The sequence below is a fragment of the Oncorhynchus masou genome, chromosome 5 (assembly GCF_036934945.1).
Source record: "Oncorhynchus masou masou isolate Uvic2021 chromosome 5, UVic_Omas_1.1, whole genome shotgun sequence".
Taxonomy (NCBI): domain Eukaryota; kingdom Metazoa; phylum Chordata; class Actinopteri; order Salmoniformes; family Salmonidae; genus Oncorhynchus; species Oncorhynchus masou.
The window spans coordinates 6,838,507-6,858,875 of NC_088216.1; the positions used below are offsets into that span (position 1 = coordinate 6,838,507).

The window sequence follows — 20,369 nt, forward strand, 5'->3', positions numbered from 1 at the left end:
TCAAATGAAAATGTCCTGTCTTTTATTGTGTAAAAAACAACAACATTAAAATCACTGGCTGCCATGGCAACATGGTTAAGAATGTTCAAAGTACCACTCCCTTCTTAGTTACAATCACAGGTTGCCTCCAAATTCTCCACCCATCTCCCAGTGTGCACCTGTACACTTTTTGTTCTGCTTTTAAAAAGCATTGGAATGGTGTAGTCATTGGCTGGAGGGAGATTCAGCCATTAAACCCATGACTGGGAGTGTGCAAGGCAAGTATACACTTGGGGGTGGTGGTGGATTGGGAAGTAGCGAAAGCGTTAGGATCAATGGTAATCTCGGTTCTCTGTAAACGGTTTCTGTCCCCTATACCACACAAGTTAGATGGACACACACACGGACACACACGGACACACACACACACACACCACATCCCCACATTGAAAACCCCCCACAAACATACCTGTTCATCTAGATATCAGCATAGAATCTTACTGGCACATAAAACTCAGTAACACCAAAAAAAAGGTGATGGTGACCTGTTGTGGGTAGCCAAAGACATGGACCAATGAGAGAAGGACATCAGGGGTTGGGTAGGGCTTGTTCTGGTAAAATAGGAGGATCCATAGAAATTCAATTACTAGAGATTTAAACCCAACGTGTGCTTTTGTGCGGATCACATCCTTGATGCATTGTGGGTAAATTATGACTGACTCAGGGGCAGACTGGGACCATAAGTACAATAAGCACAAACAGGGCGGAGAAAATGTTTCCCGGGAACACAAGAGTGAACATTCTCATTGGACAAATGGAGGCAGAACCTGTTGTCACTTCTGTTGTCTAGTTCTGTGTCTAATGAACACCACCCAGGGAGTAAAAGGCACCGTGTTGAGCCCAGATGGCAAAGGAGTGTCCCAAATAGCACCCTATCCCTAGATAGTGCACTACTAGGCACAGCTGGCAGCCTAGTGGTTAGAGCTGACAAGGTAAAAATCTTCGTTCTGCCTCTAGGTAAATCCTAACTGGCTTGCCGAGTTAAATAAAGGTTCAATAAAAACAGATCGGCTCTAGATAGGGAATAGGATGCAATTCGTGACACAGATAATTTACTCTTCTGTATCCTCCTCGTCTTCCATCCTCTCTCCACTCCTTTCTTCCCACTGATTGGCTGTGAGGTGGCGGAGTGGGCGTGTCTTTATGTACAGACACGCCTCTTATCGTCAAACAGTCTGCGGACAGTATAGACCTGAGAGAGGAGGAACAGACAGTTAGAGACTGAGATGTTACCTGAGTGACTGATTACACTAGTATAGTGTGTCTATAACTAGTGTGTCTACAGGTTGTCCTAGTGTGTGTGTGTGATAACTAGTGTGTCAAATCAAACGCACCTTTTATCCCATAATGATGTTGGCAGAAGTCCCCCACACTGCTCAAATCAAACGCACCTTTTAGCACAATAATGATGTTGGCAGAAGTCCCCCACACTACTCAAATCAAACGCACCTTTTAGCACAATAATGATGTTGGCAGAAGACCCTCACACTGGTCAAATCAAACGCACCTTTTAGCACAATAATGATGTTGGCAGAAGACCCTCACACTGCTCAAATCAAACGCACCTTTTATCCCACAATGATGTTGGCAGAAGACCCTCTATAGGAATGGTAGACAATAGACCCATCTTTATTCAAAGACTCAATCATGGACACTCTTACTGACAGTTGTGGCTGCTTCACGTGATGTATTGTTGTCTCTACCTTCTTGCCTTTGTGCTGTTGTCTGGGCCCAATAATGTTTGTACCATGTTTTGTTCTCCTAACACGCTGTGTTGCTCCCACGCTGTGTTGCCACCACGCTGTGTTGCTCCCATGTTGTGTTGCTCCCACGCTGTGTTGCTACCACGCTGTGTTGCTACCACGCTGTGTTGCTACCACGCTGTGTTGCTACCACGCTGTGTTGCTGTCTTAGGTCTCTCTTTATGTAGTGTTGTCTCTCTCTTTATGTAGTGTTGTGGTGTCTCTCTCTTTATGTAGTGTTGTGGTGTCTCTCTCGTTATGTAGTGTTGTGGGGTCTCTCTCTTTATGTAGTGTTGTGGGGTCTCTCTCTTTATGTAGTGTTGTGGTGTCTCTCTCTATGTAGTGCTGTGGTGTCTCTCTCTATGTAGTGCTGTGGTGTCTCTATGTAGTGCTGTGGTGTCTCTCTCTATGTAGTGCTGTGGTGTCTCTATGTAGTGTTGTGGTGTCTCTCTCTATGTAGTGTTGTGGTGTCTCTCTCTATGTAGTGTTGTGGTGTCTCTCTCTATGTAGTGTTGTGGTGTCTCTCTCTATGTAGTGTTGTGGTGTCTCTCTTTATGTAGTGTTGTGGTGTCTCTCTTTATGTAGTGTTGTGGTGTCGCTCTCTATGTAGTGTTGTGGTGTCTCTCTTTACGTAGTGTTGTGGTGTCTCTCTTTACGTAGTGTTGTGGTGTCTCTCTTTACGTAGTGTTGTCTCTCTTTACGTAAGGTTGTGGTGTCTCTCTTTACGTAAGGTTGTGGTGTCTCTCTTTACGTAAGGTTGTGGTGTCTCTCTTTACGTAAGGTTGTGGTGTCTCTCTTTACGTAAGGTAGTGGTGTCTCTCTGTAGGTAGTGGTGTCTCTCTGTAGGTAGTGGTGTCTCTCTGTAGGTAGTGGTGTCTCTCTGTAGGTAGTGGTGTCTCTCTGTAGGTAGTGGTGTCTCTCTGTAGGTAGTGGTGTCTCTCTGTAGGTAGTGGTGTCTCTTTATGTAATGGTGTCTCTCTTTATGTAGTGTTGTGGTCTCTCTCTTTACGTAGTGTTGTGGTCTCTCTCTTTACGTAGTGTTGTGGTGTCTCTATGTAGTGTTGTGGTGTCTCTCTGTAGTGTTGTGGTGTCTCTCTATGTAGTGTTGTGGTGTCTCTCTATGTAGTGTTGTGGTGTCTCTCTATGTAGTGTTGTGGTGTCTCTCTATGTAGTGTTGTGGTGTCTCTCTATGTAGTGTTGTCTCTCTTTATGTAGTGTTGTGGTGTCTCTCGTTATGTAGTGTTGTGGTGTCTCTCGTTATGTAGTGTTGTGGTGTCTCTCTTTACGTAAGGTTGTGGTGTCTCTCTTTACGTAAGGTAGTGGTGTCTCTCTGTAGGTAGTGGTGTCTCTCTGTAGGTAGTGGTGTCTCTCTGTAGGTAGTGGTGTCTCTCTGTAGGTAGTGGTGTCTCTTTATGTAATGGTGTCTCTCTTTATGTAGTGGTGTCTCTTTATGTAGTGTTGCGGTCTCTCTCTTTACGTAGTGTTGTGGTGTCTCTCTTTACGTAGTGTTGTGGTGTCTCTCTGTAGTGTTGTGGTGTCTCTCTTTACGTAGTGTTGTGGTGTCTCTCTTTACGTAGTGTTGTCTCTCTTTACGTAAGGTTGTGGTGTCTCTCTTTACGTAAGGTTGTGGTGTCTCTCTTTACGTAAGGTTGTGGTGTCTCTCTTTACGTAAGGTTGTGGTGTCTCTCTTTACGTAAGGTAGTGGTGTCTCTCTGTAGGTAGTGGTGTCTCTCTGTAGGTAGTGGTGTCTCTCTGTAGGTAGTGGTGTCTCTCTGTAGGTAGTGGTGTCTCTCTGTAGGTAGTGGTGTCTCTTTATGTAATGGTGTCTCTCTTTATGTAGTGTTGTGGTCTCTCTCTTTACGTAGTGTTGTGGTCTCTCTCTTTACGTAGTGTTGTGGTGTCTCTCTTTACGTAGTGTTGTGGTGTCTCTCTGTAGTGTTGTGGTGTCTCTCTATGTAGTGTTGTGGTGTCTCTCTATGTAGTGTTGTGGTGTCTCTCTATGTAGTGTTGTGGTGTCTCTCTATGTAGTGTTGTGGTGTCTCTCTATGTAGTGTTGTCTCTCTTTATGTAGTGTTGTGGTGTCTCTCGTTATGTAGTGTTGTGGTGTCTCTCGTTATGTAGTGTTGTGGTGTCTCTCTTTACGTAAGGTTGTGGTGTCTCTCTTTACGTAAGGTAGTGGTGTCTCTCTGTAGGTAGTGGTGTCTCTCTGTAGGTAGTGGTGTCTCTCTGTAGGTAGTGGTGTCTCTCTGTAGGTAGTGGTGTCTCTTTATGTAATGGTGTCTCTCTTTATGTAGTGGTGTCTCTTTATGTAGTGTTGCGGTCTCTCTCTTTACGTAGTGTTGTGGTGTCTCTCTTTACGTAGTGTTGTGGTGTCTCTCTGTAGTGTTGTGGTGTCTCTCTATGTAGTGTTGTGGTGTCTCTCTTTACGTAGTGTTGTGGTGTCTCTCTTTACGTAGTGTTGTGGTGTCTCTCTTTACGTAGTGTTGTGGTGTCTCTCTTTACGTAGTGTTGTGGTGTCTCTATGTAGTGTTGTGGTGTCTCTCTGTAGTGTTGTGGTGTCTCTCTATGTAGTGTTGTGGTGTCTCTCTTTATGTAGTGTTGTGGTGTCTCTCGTTATGTAGTGTTGTGGTGTCTCTCTGTAGTGTTGTGGTGTCTCTCTATGTAGTGTTGTGGTGTCTCTATGTAGTGTTGTGGTGTCTCTCTATGTAGTGTTGTGGTGTCTCTCTATGTAGTGTTGTGGTGTCTCTCTATGTAGTGTTGTCTCTCTTTATGTAGTGTTGTCTCTCGTTATGTAGTGTTGTGGTGTCTCTCGTTATGTAGTGTTGTGGTGTCTCTCTTTACGTAAGGTTGTGGTGTCTCTCTTTACGTAAGGTAGTGGTGTCTCTCTGTAGGTAGTGGTGTCTCTCTGTAGGTAGTGGTGTCTCTCTGTAGGTAGTGGTGTCTCTCTGTAGGTAGTGGTGTCTCTTTATGTAATGGTGTCTCTCTTTATGTAGTGGTGTCTCTTTATGTAGTGGTGTCTCTCTTTACGTAGTGTTGTGGTGTCTCTCTTTACGTAGTGTTGTGGTGTCTCTCTGTAGTGTTGTGGTGTCTCTCTATGTAGTGTTGTGGTGTCTCTCTTTACGTAGTGTTGTGGTGTCTCTCTTTACGTAGTGTTGTCTCTCTTTACGTAAGGTTGTGGTGTCTCTCTTTACGTAAGGTTGTGGTGTCTCTCTTTACGTAAGGTTGTGGTGTCTCTCTGTAGGTAGTGGTGTCTCTCTGTAGGTAGTGGTGTCTCTCTGTAGGTAGTGGTGTCTCTCTGTAGGTAGTGGTGTCTCTCTGTAGGTAGTGGTGTCTCTCTGTAGGTAGTGGTGTCTCTTTATGTAATGGTGTCTCTCTTTATGTAGTGTTGTGGTCTCTCTCTTTACGTAGTGTTGTGGTCTCTCTCTTTACGTAGTGTTGTGGTCTCTCTCTTTACGTAGTGTTGTGGTGTCTCTCTGTAGTGTTGTGGTGTCTCTCTATGTAGTGTTGTGGTGTCTCTCTATGTAGTGTTGTGGTGTCTCTCTATGTAGTGTTGTGGTGTCTCTCTATGTAGTGTTGTGGTGTCTCTCTATGTAGTGTTGTCTCTCTTTATGTAGTGTTGTGGTGTCTCTCGTTATGTAGTGTTGTGGTGTCTCTCGTTATGTAGTGTTGTGGTGTCTCTCTTTACGTAAGGTTGTGGTGTCTCTCTTTACGTAAGGTAGTGGTGTCTCTCTGTAGGTAGTGGTGTCTCTCTGTAGGTAGTGGTGTCTCTCTGTAGGTAGTGGTGTCTCTCTGTAGGTAGTGGTGTCTCTTTATGTAATGGTGTCTCTCTTTATGTAGTGGTGTCTCTTTATGTAGTGTTGTCTTTACGTAGTGTTGCGGTGTCTCTTTACGTAGTGTTGTGGTGTCTCTCTGTAGTGTTGTGGTGTCTCTCTATGTAGTGTTGTGGTGTCTCTCGTAGTGTTGTGGTGTCTCTCTTTACGTAGTGTTGTGGTGTCTCTCTTTACGTAGTGTTGTGGTGTCTCTCTTTACGTAGTGTTGTGGTGTCTCTCTTTACGTAGTGTTGTGGTGTCTCTATGTAGTGTTGTGGTGTCTCTCTGTAGTGTTGTGGTGTCTCTCTATGTAGTGTTGTGGTGTCTCTCGTTACGTAGTGTTGTGGTGTCTCTTTACGTAGTGTTGTGGTGTCTCTCTTTACGTAAGGTTGTGGTGTCTCTCTTTACGTAAGGTTGTGGTGTCTCTCTTTACGTAAGGTTGTGGTGTCTCTCTTTACGTAAGGTTGTGGTGTCTCTCTGTAGGTAGTGGTGTCTCTCTATGTAGTGTTGTGGTGTCTCTCTATGTAGTGTTGTGGTGTCTCTCTTTATGTAGTGTTGTGGTGTCTCTCGTTATGTAGTGTTGTGGTGTCTCTCTCTATGTAGTGTTGTGGTGTCTCTCTCTATGTAGTGTTGTGGTGTCTCTCTATGTAGTGTTGTGGTGTCTCTCGTTATGTAGTGTTGTGGTGTCTCTCTCCATGTAGTGTTGTGGTGTCTCTCTCCATGTAGTGTTGTGGTGTCTCTCTCCATGTAGTGTTGTGGTGTCTCTCTCCATGTAGTGTTGTGGTGTCTCTCTCCATGTAGTGTTGTGGTGTCTCTCTCCATGTAGTGTTGTGGTGTCTCTCTCCATGTAGTGTTGTGGTGTCTCTCTCCATGTAGTGTTGTGGTGTCTCTCTCCATGTAGTGTTGTGGTGTCTCTCTCCATGTAGTGTTGTGGTGTCTCTCTCCATGTAGTGTTGTGGTGTCTCTCTCCATGTAGTGTTGTGGTGTCTCTCTCCATGTAGTGTTGTGGTGTCTCTCTCCATGTAGTGTTGTGGTGTCTCTCTCCATGTAGTGTTGTGGTGTCTCTCTCCATGTAGTGTTGTGGTGTCTCTCTCCATGTAGTGTTGTGGTGTCTCTCTCCATGTAGTGTTGTGGTGTCTCTCTCCATGTAGTGTTGTGGTGTCTCTCTCCATGTAGTGTTGTGGTGTCTCTCTCCATGTAGTGTTGTGGTGTCTCTCACCATGTAGTGTTGTGGTGTCTCTCTCCATGTAGTGTTGTGGTGTCTCTCTCCATGTAGTGTTGTGGTGTCTCTCTCCATGTAGTGTTGTGGTGTTCTCTCCATGTAGTGTTGTGGTGTCTCTCTCCATGTAGTGTTGTGGTGTCTCTCTACCGCACCCTACCATGTAGTGTTGTGGTGTCTCTCTTTATGTAATGGTGTCTCTCTTTATGTAGTGGTGTCTCTTTATGTAGTGTTGTGGTCTCTCTCTTTACGTAGTGTTGTGGTGTCTCTCTATGTAGTGTTGTGGTGTCTCTCTATGTAGTGTTGTGGTGTCTCTCTATGTAGTGTTGTGGTGTCTCTCTTTATGTAGTGTTGTGGTGTCTCTTGTTATGTAGTGTTGTGGTGTCTCTTGTTATGTAGTGTTGTGGTGTCTCTCTCTATGTAGTGTTGTGGTGTCTCTCTCTATGTAGTGTTGTGGTGTCTCTCTATGTAGTGTTGTGGTGTCTCTCTTTATGTAGTGTTGTGGTGTCTCTCTCCATGTAGTGTTGTGGTGTCTCTCTCCATGTAGTGTTGTGGTGTCTCTCTCCATGTAGTGTTGTGGTGTCTCTCTCCATGTAGTGTTGTGGTGTCTCTCTCCATGTAGTGTTGTGGTGTCTCTCTCCATGTAGTGTTGTGGTGTCTCTCTCCATGTAGTGTTGTGGTGTCTCTCTCCATGTAGTGTTGTGGTGTCTCTCTCCATGTAGTGTTGTGGTGTCTCTCTCCATGTAGTGTTGTGGTGTCTCTCTCCATGTAGTGTTGTGGTGTCTCTCTCCATGTAGTGTTGTGGTGTCTCTCTCCATGTAGTGTTGTGGTGTCTCTCTCCATGTAGTGTTGTGGTGTCTCTCTCCATGTAGTGTTGTGGTGTCTCTCTCCATGTAGTGTTGTGGTGTCTCTCTCCATGTAGTGTTGTGGTGTCTCTCTCCATGTAGTGTTGTGGTGTCTCTCTCCATGTAGTGTTGTGGTGTCTCTCTCCATGTAGTGTTGTGGTGTCTCTCTCCATGTAGTGTTGTGGTGTCTCTCTCCATGTAGTGTTGTGGTGTCTCTCTCCATGTAGTGTTGTGGTGTCTCTCTCCATGTAGTGTTGTGGTGTCTCTCTCCATGTAGTGTTGTGGTGTCTCTCTCCATGTAGTGTTGTGGTGTCTCTCTCCATGTAGTGTTGTGGTGTCTCTCTCCATGTAGTGTTGTGGTGTCTCTCTCTATGTAGTGGTGTCTCTCTCTATGTAGTGGTGTCTCTCTCTATGTAGTGGTGTCTCTCTCTATGTAGTGTTGTGGTGTCTCTCTCTATGTAGTGTTGTGGTGTCTCTCTCTATGTAGTGTTGTGGTGTCTCTCTCTATGTAGTGTTGTGGTGTCCTCTCTCTATGTAGTGTTGTGGTGTCTCTCTCTATGTAGTGTTGTGGTGTCTCTCTCTATGTAGTGTTGTGGTGTCTCTCTCTATGTAGTGTTGTGGTGTCTCTCTATGTAGTGTTGTGGTGTCTCTCTCTATGTAGTGTTGTGGTGTCTCTCTCTATGTAGTGTTGTGGTGTCTCTCTCTATGTAGTGTTGTGGTGTCTCTCTCTATGTAGTGTTGTGGTGTCTCTCTCTATGTAGTGTTGTGGTGTCTCTCTCTATGTAGTGTTGTGGTGTCTCTCTCTATGTAGTGTTGTGGTGTCCCTCTCTATGTAGTGTTGTGGTGTCCCTCTCTATGTAGTGTTGTGGTGTCTCTCTCTATGTAGTGTTGTGGTGTCTCTCTCTATGTAGTGTTGTGGTGTCTCTCTCTATGTAGTGTTGTGGTGTCTCTCTCTATGTAGTGTTGTGGTGTCTCTCTGTAGTGTTGTGGTGTCTCTCTCTATGTAGTGTTGTGGTGTCTCTCTCTATGTAGTGTTGTGGTGTCTCTCTCTATGTAGTGTTGTGGTGTCTCTCTGTAGTGTTGTGGTGTCTCTCTGTAGTGTTGTGGTGTCTCTCTGTAGTGTTGTGGTGTCTCTCTGTAGTGTTGTGGTGTCTCTCTGTAGTGTTGTGGTGTCTCTCTGTAGTGTTGTGGTGTCTCTCTGTAGTGTTGTGGTGTCTCTCTATGTAGTGTTGTGGTGTCTCTCTATGTAGTGTTGTGGTGTCTCTCTCTATGTAGTGTTGTGGTGTCTCTCTCTATGTAGTGTTGTGGTGTCTCTCTGTAGTGTTGTGGTGTCTCTCTGTAGTGTTGTGGTGTCTCTCTATGTAGTGTTGTGGTGTCTCTCTGTAGTGTTGTGGTGTCTCTCTGTAGTGTTGTGGTGTCTCTCTATGTAGTGTTGTGGTGTCTCTCTGTAGTGTTGTGGTGTCTCTCTGTAGTGTTGTGGTGTCTCTCTATGTAGTGTTGTGGTGTCTCTCTATGTAGTCTCCACAGGAGGCCGTCATTGTAATAAGGATTTGTTCTTAATTGACTTGCCTAGTTGAATAAAGGTTAAATAAAGGACAAATACCACTGCATTGTTTCATTGTTCTCCCGCTGACCTATCGCACCCTCTGACCTACCGCACCCGCTGACCTACCGCACCCGCTGACCTACCGCACCCGCTGACCTACCGCACCCGCTGACCTACCGCACCCGCTGACCTACCGCACCCATTGACCTACCGCACCCGTTGACCTACCGCACCCGCTGACCTACCGCACCCGCTGACCTACCGCACCCGTTGACCTACCGCACCCGTTGACCTACCGCACCCGTTGACCTACCGCACCCATTGACCTACCGCACCCTCTGATCTACCGCACCCGCTGACCTACCGCATCACAGCACGTGTTTCCTTGCTAATCAACTGTTTCGGGGATCAAGCGGGGAGCTAGAGATGTTTTCCTCGCCCGTGTCCTCTGATTGGCTCAGCTCACCCGTGTCCTCTGATGTTTTTGAAGCTAATCAATGTGCCCACTAGAAGCATCTTTTTGCATATTTTAGGGTAGTTCTTCGTACCAGCATACTTTGACCCTAAAATTTGTGCAGGTTGGCAGGTCTCTAACTCGGAGACTGGTACAGGACCAGGAGACCCTCTACAAGTTGTCCTAGTGTGGGGGTGTGTTACCTGAGTTAGTGCGACCCCCAGCATTACAATGAGACTGGTACAGGACCAGAAGGAGACCCTCCACAGGTTGTCTTCTAGCAGGTTACGGTCCCTGGCCTCAAACGCTCTCAGTACTGTCTGCATCTGACCGCTTCTCTCTAACCGACGGTGTACTGAGTCTATTGACTCCTGGAGGGGAGGAGAGAGAGGAGGGAGAAGAGGGTGGGGAGGGGGAGAGAGGAGGGGGAGGGAGGAGGGGAGGGTGGGAGAGAGAGGAGGGAGGGGGGGAGGAAGGGGGAGAGAGGGGAGGGGTGGTGGGGAGGGAGAGAGAGAGCACGGAGAGAGAAAGAGAGAAAGAGGGAGAGAGAAGAGAGAAAGAGGGGAGGGAGAGAGAAGAGAGAAAGAGAGGAGGAAGGGACAGGAGAGGGGGAGGAGGAAGGAGAGGGTGATGAGGAAGAGAGAGGGAGGGAGAGAGAGAGAGAGGAGGGTGGGGAGGGGGAGAGAGAGAGCGCGGAGAGAGAAAGAGAAGAGAGAAAGAGGGAGAGAGAAGAGAGAAAGAGAGGAGGGAGGGACAGGAGAGGGGGAGGAAGAAGGAGAGGGTGATGAGGAAGAGAGAGGGGGGAGAGAAAGAGAAGAGAGAAAGAGAGAAGGAAGGGACAGGAGAGGGGGAGGAGGAAGAGAGAGGGTGATGAGGAAGAGAGAGGGTGATGAGGAAGAGAGAGGGTGATGAGGAAGAGAGAGGGTGATGAGGAAGGAGAGGGTGATGAGGAAGAGAGAGGGTGATGAGGAAGAGAGAGGGGGGGAGTTTGAAAAGAGGAAAGGTACTGTGTACGTTCATTTTTTTTCTCTCTTCAGTTCAAGCGAATGTGTTGAAGACATGGTCATCCATCCAATAGCCTACTCACCCTAATGTCCTCCAGCTTGTACTCCAATAGGCTCTCAGGCTCTCCAAGCCCCGCCCACTCGTCATCCCCGCCCACGTCGCCCGGCTGTCCCTCGATGATGACCTGTGCATTTTTACACACACACTTTGTAGTATCTTTATTTACATTTGATTAAATTAGCAGATGCTCATATCCAGAGCGACTTACAGTAAATCAAATCAACCAATTAATACAGATATATTAATACAAATAAACCTCAAAGAAGACCATCTTCTCAGAGAAGCGGCTGAAGCTGTTGTCAAAACAGATCTGGTAGTCTCCTTCCTCCGTGGGTTCCACCCTAGAACAAAACAACCAATCAGAGGCGCTGACACAGAGAAAGCAACCAATCAGAGATGTGGGCACAAAGCCAACCAAAAAGAGAGGGAAGGTGAGAGAGCGAGGTCAAAAAATTGAATTGTGACATCACAGAAGCAGAGAAATAGACCAATCGCAGAACGAGAAGAGATGTTGTGCGAGTAGATCGGACCAATGAGAGGCAGCGGTACTGACATGTGGACTCCGTCTGAGCGGCGGAACTCAGAGATGAGCTGGAATCCGTGAGGAGAGAGAACGGTGAAATCTACATCCATACCTGCACCGGCTATCACCTGGAGAGAGGAACACACACACACACACACACACACCAGAAAGGTACTTTTACAACAGCTATAGACATGAGTCACACTGCACGTCAGAGAGCAAGGATATGAAACATGATGTGTGCGATAATGTTACCTGAGTAAAACAGGATGTGCACTCAGTGACGTGAACCTCTCTGAATGGTGCAGGTAGAAATAGAGGAAATAGAGCTGACAGGATCTCCTATTCTCTCTGACAGAATTGTGTTGTACAGAAACTGTCATCTGTCTGAATCTCCATTCTCCCGAGAGGGCATATGGTCTCTGGTCACAGGTAGTGCACTACATAGGGAATAGGGATACAGATGACCCCCTATCAGATAGGCCAAATCTCTACGCCATAGTGGAGGATCTAGGTTCTCTGTCCCCTTGCAACTGAAATCAGATGTTCACACTCTCACACCCCTACGTCATCACACAAGGAAAACAAAACACAAACATGGCTGTTCTTCTAGATATGTGAGTCTTACTGGCACATAGAACCCATCTATACATGAACAGACTGAAGTTACAGGACAAGGTTGTATGTCATAACATTCAGTCCTTCACTAGTGCTGAACACACACACTGCCTGAGAGGGGCTACACAACACACACACACACACACACACACACACTGCCTGAGAGGGGCTACACAACAACACACTGCCTGAGAGGGGTAACACATCAACACACACACACACTGCCTGAGAGGGGTAACACATCAACACACACATCAACACACACACACACTGCCTGAGAGGGGTAACACATCAACACACACACACACACACACACACACACACTGCCTGAGAGGGGTAACACATCAACACACACACTGCCTGAGAGGGGCTACACAACAACACACACACACTGCCTGAGAGGGGTAACACATCAACACACACACTGCCTGAGAGGGGCTACACAACAACACACACACACACACTGCCTGAGAGGGGCTACACAACACACACACTGCCTGAGAGGGGCTACACATCAACACACACACACTGCCTGAGAGGGGTTACACAACAACACACACACACTGCCTGAGAGGGGTTACACATCAACACACACACTGCCTGAGAGGGGCTACACAACAACACACACACACACACTGCCTGAGAGGGGCTACACAACACACACACTGCCTGAGAGGGGCTACACAACACACACACTGCCTGAGAGGGGCTACACAACACACACACTGCCTGAGAGGGGTTACACATCAACACACACACATGCTTGAGTTGAATAGGTGGCAAGCTGCCTGTAAAATCCACTACAGGGACTCTCCCACTGAACAAACAGACTAGAGCTGCCTGCAACCCAATAATCTCTACTCCTCTGAAGTGTGCACTTATATAGCTCTCTAGCATTGGAGCTACCCTGTAGCCAGGGGGGGGGGGGGATCTACCCTGTAACCTGGGATCAGGCTAGCTACCCTCCCCTCTGTGGACGGACTGGGACAGATAGGCTAACTAGCCTATAGAACGAAGACACATATTGATAGATATGACCTAATTGAGAGAGTTGTTGGAGACGTTTGTGTCAAGATGTAGGTGAAGTGGTAGAATTAAGCAATAAGGCCCAAGGGGGTGTGGTATATAGCCAATATACCATGGCTAAGGGCTGTTCTTATGCACGACGCATCGCTGAGTGCCTGGACACAGCCCTTACCCTACCCTCTGTTGCCTTATTGCTATTATAAACTGGTTGCCAACGAAAGCAACAAAAAAAATGTTGGTCATACCCATGGTATACGGTCTGATATACCACGGTTGTCAGCCAATCAGCATTCAGGGCTTGAACCACCCAGTTTATAATGATGTATTTACATCGCTGGGTAGGATGTATTTGTAACACTTACACTGGCTAAATCTCTGTAGAGTGGAAGACGAGAGATGGAGAGAGAGAGACATTCATAAAACACTATTTAACGAGCAAATGTACCCCTCTCAGGAGTTAACCCACTGTTCCCTGGGCGCCAAATACGTGGATGTCGATTAAGGCAGCCCCTCTCTGATTCAGAGGGGTTGGGTTAAATGCGGAAGACACATTTCAGTTGAATGCAATGAGTTGTACAACTGACCAGGTATCCCATTTTCTCTGGGAGAAAGATACAATGTGGTTATAGCTATATGGTTCCCCTGCATCATACGAAAGGTGAGGTTATAGACGGGGATACTACTGCAAAACAGCATCCTTGCTTGTACGGCTTCAAGTAGTCTCTCTCGTGTGTAGCCTGGGTCAAGTGTCCTACACAGCGTACATGCGAAAGGGCACAACCAGATAGCTTGCTGCTGTGGCTCTCCTTAACTAGCGAGTTAGCTAGATAACGTTACCTGGCGCGACTAGCTTGCTGCTGTAGTTAGTCATCACGGGAGGCGAACTGAGAATAGCATTAGTCACAGCTAGCCTTTTCTGGGACTGTATCGTGTTTACATTAGCTAACGTTACAAGCCTGCTGACTTCTGCGTTGCGATCTTTTGTTGCTCGCCAATGCACACACTAGACAGCTAACCCACTAGTTAGTTTACCTGATACTCCACTTCCATGGTAACGTTCTTCGCAGCCGTTTGGAAAAAGCACTCGGTTCTTCCGGCTGGTAAGATAAAGGTGAATTCGCTGTCTTGGCTGTGGCCGAAAGCACGAATGGTTTCAAGACACGTCGCTACAACTAACGCCACGAAAACACATGTTGTGCTGCCTCGTCCTGCTGTCCGACGTGTGTCCATGGCGATAAATGAATTAGCTTCCTCGATGTGCTGAAATGTGATAGCAAGCTACGTTATCATCCTGGCTAGCTAGCTAACTTCCAATAGCATGTTTCTATGTTCCGCAACATCTGTTGAACTTTTCCGATCAGACGATTGGCTAGAATATCCGTATGACTGATTCACTGCGGGACCAATCACCGAGGGTGGAATCCATATTGGGGACGTTCATTTTGTTCCCCGTTCTAAATACATTATGAACTAAGTTTTGTGCCTCTCTCTACCCCCCAAAAGCGCTAAAAATGTCATTTAATATATTTCCAGATGTTTTTGTGTGTTTTTCTCTCTCCTCGATTTAGACACTTCAAAACCTTTTTTCTTATTATTTGTTGTTTGACTGTCCTTTCTGCCACGTATGATTGTGTTATTCAATGCGTTTCTATGGGCTTTCGGAGTAAAGGCCAAAATCAATATTTTATCAAATATTTTTTTTTATATATTTTTGAAATGACTAAAGTGGTCCTAAAATTCGAAATCAAAAAGCTAAATGATACATAAAATGACCATTTTAAAACAATTCCATATGTCAGAGTAACAACCCTGAAACCTGTCCCTCCTTCCCAAACGTTATAGACTCGAAAGAATTATAAACTAAATTGTACACTTGTAAATTCACGAGTAGAATTAAATTGTACACATAAACTGAGCTGTAGCCTCATGAACACGCACAGAAGCCCTTCTTTGCTCTTCATTTGAAAAGCCGACATTAAAACTATTTTTGTTAAAAATAGATAGCGATGTTGTAAACAGATTTTGCTAACATACTCCAATAATAACACTGGTCGATTTAAATGAGATAACTTATCAGTGGAAACATTTGAATGGTTGCTGCTGTAGATGGCAGAAAATCAGTGTCATTTGTGGCTTCTCACCGGGCACACTGTCAGGGTAGCCTAGTTCAAATCCCCGAGCTGACAAGGAACAAATCTGTCGTTCTGCCCCTGAACTGGCAGTTAACCCTCTGTTCCAAGGCCGTCATTGAAAATAAGAATTTGTTCTTAACTGACTTGCCTAGTAAAATAAAGGTAAAAAAAAAATTCAATGCAATTAACGTTGAACTGATGAGAAATATACATTGAATTGACTTCTGTTCCCAGTGGGTTCTGACTCATTCTGAGACGGCCCGTCCCAAATGGAACCCTATTCCCTATATAGTGCACTACGTTTGACAAGGGCCCTATTCCCTATATTGTGCACTACGTTTGACTAGAGCCCTATTCCCTATATAGTGCACTACGTTTGACCAGAGCCCTTTTCCTTATATTGTGCACTACGTTTGACCATAGTCAAAAGTAGTCAACTGCATATAAGAAATAGGGTGCCATTTTGGGATTGAACCAAAATATCAGCAAGTCTCAACAACTTTGACAAGGACAGAGAGAGTTCTAGTAGCTAGTAATGGAACGGAGCCTGTCCTAGTTCTATTACTGTAATAGACCAGAACCTGTCCTAGTTCTATTACTGTAATGGACCAGAACCTGTCCTAGTTCTATAACTGTAGTGGACCAGAACCTGTCCTAGTTCTATAACTGTAGTGGACCAGAACCTGTCTTAGTTCTATTACTGTAATGGACCAGAACCTGTCCTAGTTCTATAACTGTAGTGGACCAGAACCTGTCCTAGTTCTATTACTGTAATGGACCAGAACCTGTCTTAGTTCTATTACTGTAATGGACCAGAACCTGTCCTAGTTCTATTACTGTAGTGGACCAGAACCTGTCCTAGTTCTATTACTGTAGTGGACCAGAACCTGTCCTAGTTATATTACTGTAGTGGACCAGAACCTGTCCTCGTTCTATTACCGTAACGGACCAGAACCTGTCCTAGTTATATTACTCTAGTGGACCAGAACCTGTCTTAGTTCTATTACTGTAATGGACCAGAACCTGTCCTAGTTCTATAACTGTAGTGGACCAGAACCTGTCCTAGTTCTATTACTGTAATGGACCAGAACCTGTCCTAGTTCTATTACTGTAATGGACCAGAACCTGTCCTCGTTCTATTACCGTAACGGACCAGAACCTGTCCTAGTTCTATTACTGTAATGGACCAGAACCTGTCCTAGTTCTATTACTGTAATGGACCAGAACCTGTCCTAGTTCTATAACTGTAGTGGACCAGAACCTGTCCTAGTTCTATTACTGTAGTGGACCAGAACCTGTCCTCGTTCTATTACTGTAACGGACCAGAACATGTCCTAGTTATATTACTGTAGTGGACCAGAACCTGTCCTAGTTCTATTACTGTAGTGGACCAGAAACTGTCCTAGTTCTATTACTGTAATGGACCAGAACCTGTCCTAGTTCTATTACTGTAATGGACCAGAACCTGTCCTAGTTCTATTACTGTAGTGGACCAGAACCTGTCCTAGTTCTATTACTGTAGTGGACCAGAACCTGTCCTCGTTCTATTACTGTAACGGACCAGAACATGTCCTAGTTATATTACTGTAGTGGACCAGAACCTGTCCTAGTTATATTACTGTAATGGACCATAACCTGTCCTAGTTATATTACTGTAGTGGACCAGAACCTGTCCTAGTTCTATTACTGTAGTGGACCAGAACCTGTCCTCGTTCTATTACTGTAACGGACCAGAACCTGTCCTTGTTATATTACTGTAGTGGACCAGAACCTGTCCTAGTTCTATTACTGTAATGGACCAGAACCTGTCTTAATTCTATTTCTGTAATGGACCAGAACCTGTCCTAGTTCTATTACTGTAGTGGACCATAACCAGTCCTAGTTCTATTACTGTAGTGGACCAGAAACTGTCCTAGTTGTATTACTGAAGTGGACCAGAACCTGTCCTCGTTCTATTACTGTAATGGACCAGAACCTGTCCTAGTTATATTACTGTAGTGGACCATAACCTGTCCTAGTGATATTACTGTAGTGGACCAGAACCTGTCCTAGTTATATTACAGTAGTGGACCAGAACTTGTCCTAGTTATATTACTGTAATGGACCATAACCTGTCCTCGTTCTATTACTGTAATGGACCAGAACCTGTCCTAGTTATATTACTGTAGTGGACCAGAACCTGTCCTCGTTCTATTACCGTAACGGACCAGAACCTGTCCTAGTTATATTACTGTAGTGGACCAGAACCTGTCTTAGTTCTATTACTGTAATGGACCAGAACCTGTCCTAGTTCTATAACTGTAGTGGACCAGAACTTGTCCTAGTTCTATTACTGTAGTGGACCAGAACCTGTCCTCGTTCTATTACTGTAATGGACCAGAACCTGTCCTTGTTCTATTACTGTAGTGGACCATAACCTGTCCTAGTTCTATTACTGTAGTGGACCAGAATCTGTCCTAGTTCTATTACTGTAGTGGACCAGAACCTGTCCTAGTTCTATTACTGTAATGGACCAGAACCTGTCCTAGTTCTATTACTGTAATGGACCATAACCTGTCCTAGTTCTATTACTGTAATGGACCAGAATCTGTTCTATTACTGTAACGGACCAGAACCTGTCCTAGTTATATTACTGTAGTGGACCATAACCTGTCCTAGTTATATTACTGTAGTGGACCAGAACCTGTCCTAGTTCTATTACTGTAGTGGACCAGAACCTGTCCTACACTCTTCCTCCTATATTCTTCTGTCTTCAGTCATAAAGTCTGTTCTCTAATTTCCTGGTGAATGGTGAGGTGCTATGAAGTCTCTGTTGACGGAGTTATGAAATACTGTGGTGTTTGTTATGTTCCAGGAGAAAAAGCCACAGAGGTCGACCACACACACACACACACACACACACACACACACACACACACACACACACACACACACACACACACACACACACACACACACACACACACACACACACACACACACACACACTCTGTCTCTCTCCTTCTCCGTCTCTCTCTCTCTCTCTCTCTCTCACACACTCTCTCTCTCTCTCTCTCTTTCTCTCTCTCTGTCTCTCTCCTTCTCTGCCTCTCACTGTCTCTCTGTCTCTCTGTCTCTCTGTTTTCTCTCTCTCTCTCTCTCTCTGTCTCTCTCTGTCTCTTTCTGTCTCTCTCCGTCTGTCTCCGTCTGCCTCTGTCTCTCTCTAAGCATCGTTTCATCTTACCCACAGTGCACTGGGCCTGCAACTGTATCCTCAGTGAGCGTGTGCAGGCCTTCCTGTTACCCTCTATCACCACTGCCATTAAAACAAGTGAGTGTTCATGTTATGGGACACAGGCCTCCTGAAGGTATCACAGACTACTGAAGGTATGATTCAACAGATCTCCTACAACATTCACCACTGGTTAGTGGAATATCTACACATATCAATGTAAATGGTTAGTCTGAATATCTACACATATCAATGTAAATGTTTAGTCTGAATATCTACACAAATCAATGTAAATGGTTAGTCTGAATATCTACACATATCAATGTAAATGTTTAGTCTGAATATCTAAACATATCAATGTAAATGGTTAGTCTGAATATCTACACATATCAATGTAAATGTTTAGTCTGAATATCTACACATATCAATGTAAATGTTTAGTCTGAATATCTACACATATCAATGTAAATGTTTAGTCTGAATATCTATAACTAATATCTCTCTCTCTCTCTCTCGCTCTCTCTCTCTCTCTCTCTCTCTCTCGCTGTCTCTCTCCGTCTGTCTCTGTCTCTGTCTCTCTCTGTCTCTCTGCCTCTCTCTCTCTCGACTCTCTCTCTCTCTCTGTCTCTGTCTCTCTCCGTCTCTCTCTCTCTGTCTCTCTGCCTCTCTCTCTCCTGACTCTCTCTCTCTCTCTCTGTCTCTGTCTCTCTCCGTCTCTCTCTCTCTCTCTCTCTGTCTCTGTCTCTCTCCGTCTGTCTCTGTCTCTCTTTAAGCATCTTTTCATCTTACCCACAGTGTACTGGGCCTGTAACTGTATCCTCAGTGAGCGTGTGCAGACTTTCCCGTCCTAGTTCTATTACTGTAATGGACCATAACCTGTCCTACTTCTATTACTGTAACGGACCAGTACCTGTCCTAGTTCTATTACTGTAATGGACCCTAACCTGTCCTAGTTCTATTACTGTAGTTTACCATAACCTGTCCTAGTTCTATTACTGTAGTGGACCATAACCTGTCCTACTTCTATTACTGTAACGGACCAGTACCTGTCCTAGTTCTATTACTGTAATGGACCCTAACCTGTCCTAGTTCTATTACTGTAGTGGACCAGAACCTGTCCTAGTTCTATTTCTGTAGTGGACCAGAACCTGTCCTAGTTCTATTACTGTAATGGACTAGAACCCTTCCTAGGTCTATTACTGTAACGGACCAGATCCTGTCCTAGTTCTATTATTGTAGTGGACGAGAACCTGTCCTTGTTATATTACTGAAGTGGACCAGAACCTGTCCTAGTTATATTACTGTAGTGGACCAGAACCTGTCCTAGTTCTATTACTGTAGTGGACCAGTGCCTGTCCTAGTTCTATTACTGTAATGGACCAGTGCTTGTCCTAGTTATATTACTGTATTGGACCAGAACCTGTCCTAGTTCTATTACTGTAGTGGACCAGAACCTGTCCTAGTTCTATTACTGTAGTGGACCAGAACCTGTCCTAGTTCTATTACTGTAGTGGACCAGTGCTTGTCCTAGGTCTATTAATGTAACGGACCAGAACCTGTCCTAGTTCTATTACTGTAGTGGACCAGAACCTGTCCTACACTCTTCCTCCTATATTCTTCAGTCTTCAGTCATAAAGTCTGTTCTCTTATTTCCTGGTGAATGGTGAGGTGCTATGAAGTCTCTGTTGACGGAGTTATGAAATACTGTGGTGTTTGTTATGTTCCAGGAGAAAAAGCCACAGAGGTCGACCACACACACACACACACACACACACACACACACACACACACACACACACACACACACACACACACACACACACACACACACACACACACACACACACTCTCTGTCTCTCTGTCTCTCTCTCTGTCTCTCTCTCTCTGTCTCTCTCTCTCTCTCTCTCTCTCTCTCTCTCTCTCTCTCTCACACACTCTTCTCTCTCTCTCTTTCTTTCTCTCTCTCTGTCTCTCTCTCTCTGTCTCTCTCTGTCTCTCTGTCTCTCTCCTTCTCTGCCTCTCTCTGTCTCTCTGTCTCTCTCTCTCTCTCTCTCTCTCTCTCTCTCTGTCTCTCTCTGTCTCTTTCTGTCTCTCTCCGTTTGTCTCCGTCTGTCTCTGTCTCTCTCCGTCTGTCTCTGTC

The 20,369-nt window shown here is 45.4% G+C and overlaps 1 protein-coding gene and 1 long non-coding RNA gene across 3 annotated transcripts in view; one reads left to right on the forward strand and one right to left on the reverse strand.

Moving 5' to 3' along the window:
• On the reverse strand, nucleotides 1-14,253 carry LOC135531924 (transmembrane emp24 domain-containing protein 1-like). 2 transcript variants are annotated; one of them, XR_010454260.1, is made up of 7 exons: nucleotides 13,919-14,253; nucleotides 11,273-11,370; nucleotides 10,976-11,060; nucleotides 10,742-10,843; nucleotides 9,858-10,025; nucleotides 1,374-1,638; nucleotides 1-1,231 (listed from the first exon to the last, which is right to left on the reverse strand). XR_010454260.1 is itself a non-coding variant. In XM_064959624.1 (6 exons), the coding sequence occupies exons 1-6, from the start codon at nucleotides 14,114-14,116 to the stop codon at nucleotides 1,181-1,183; spliced, it is 702 nt and encodes a 233-aa protein (XP_064815696.1). In that variant the 5' UTR covers nucleotides 14,117-14,251; the 3' UTR covers nucleotides 1-1,180. The 2 variants fall into 2 exon arrangements, 1 of the variants encoding a protein (XP_064815696.1); XM_064959624.1 differs by lacking the exon at nucleotides 1,374-1,638 and having other exon boundaries at nucleotides 13,919-14,251.
• LOC135531937 (uncharacterized) overlaps nucleotides 13,454-20,369 on the forward strand; it is a 16,805-nt gene continuing 9,889 nt past the window's right edge. The window contains exons 1-2 of the long non-coding RNA XR_010454262.1: nucleotides 13,454-13,544; nucleotides 18,248-18,384. This is a non-coding gene — a long non-coding RNA (uncharacterized LOC135531937). The remainder of the gene's footprint in view (nucleotides 13,545-18,247; nucleotides 18,385-20,369) is intronic.

Coding starts and splice junctions, on each gene's coding strand:
- LOC135531924 (XM_064959624.1), bottom strand. CDS start 14,116: ATGGACACACGTCGGACAGCAGGACGAGGCAGCACAACATGTGTTTTC. Junction 11,061..11,272: donor CGCTCAGACGGAGTCCACAT/GTCAGTACCGCT, acceptor GTTTTGTTCTAG/GGTGGAACCCACGGAGGAAG. Junction 1,232..9,857: donor TGGGGGTCGCACTAACTCAG/GTAACACACCCC, acceptor CTCCTCTCTCAG/GTCTATACTGTCCGCAGACT.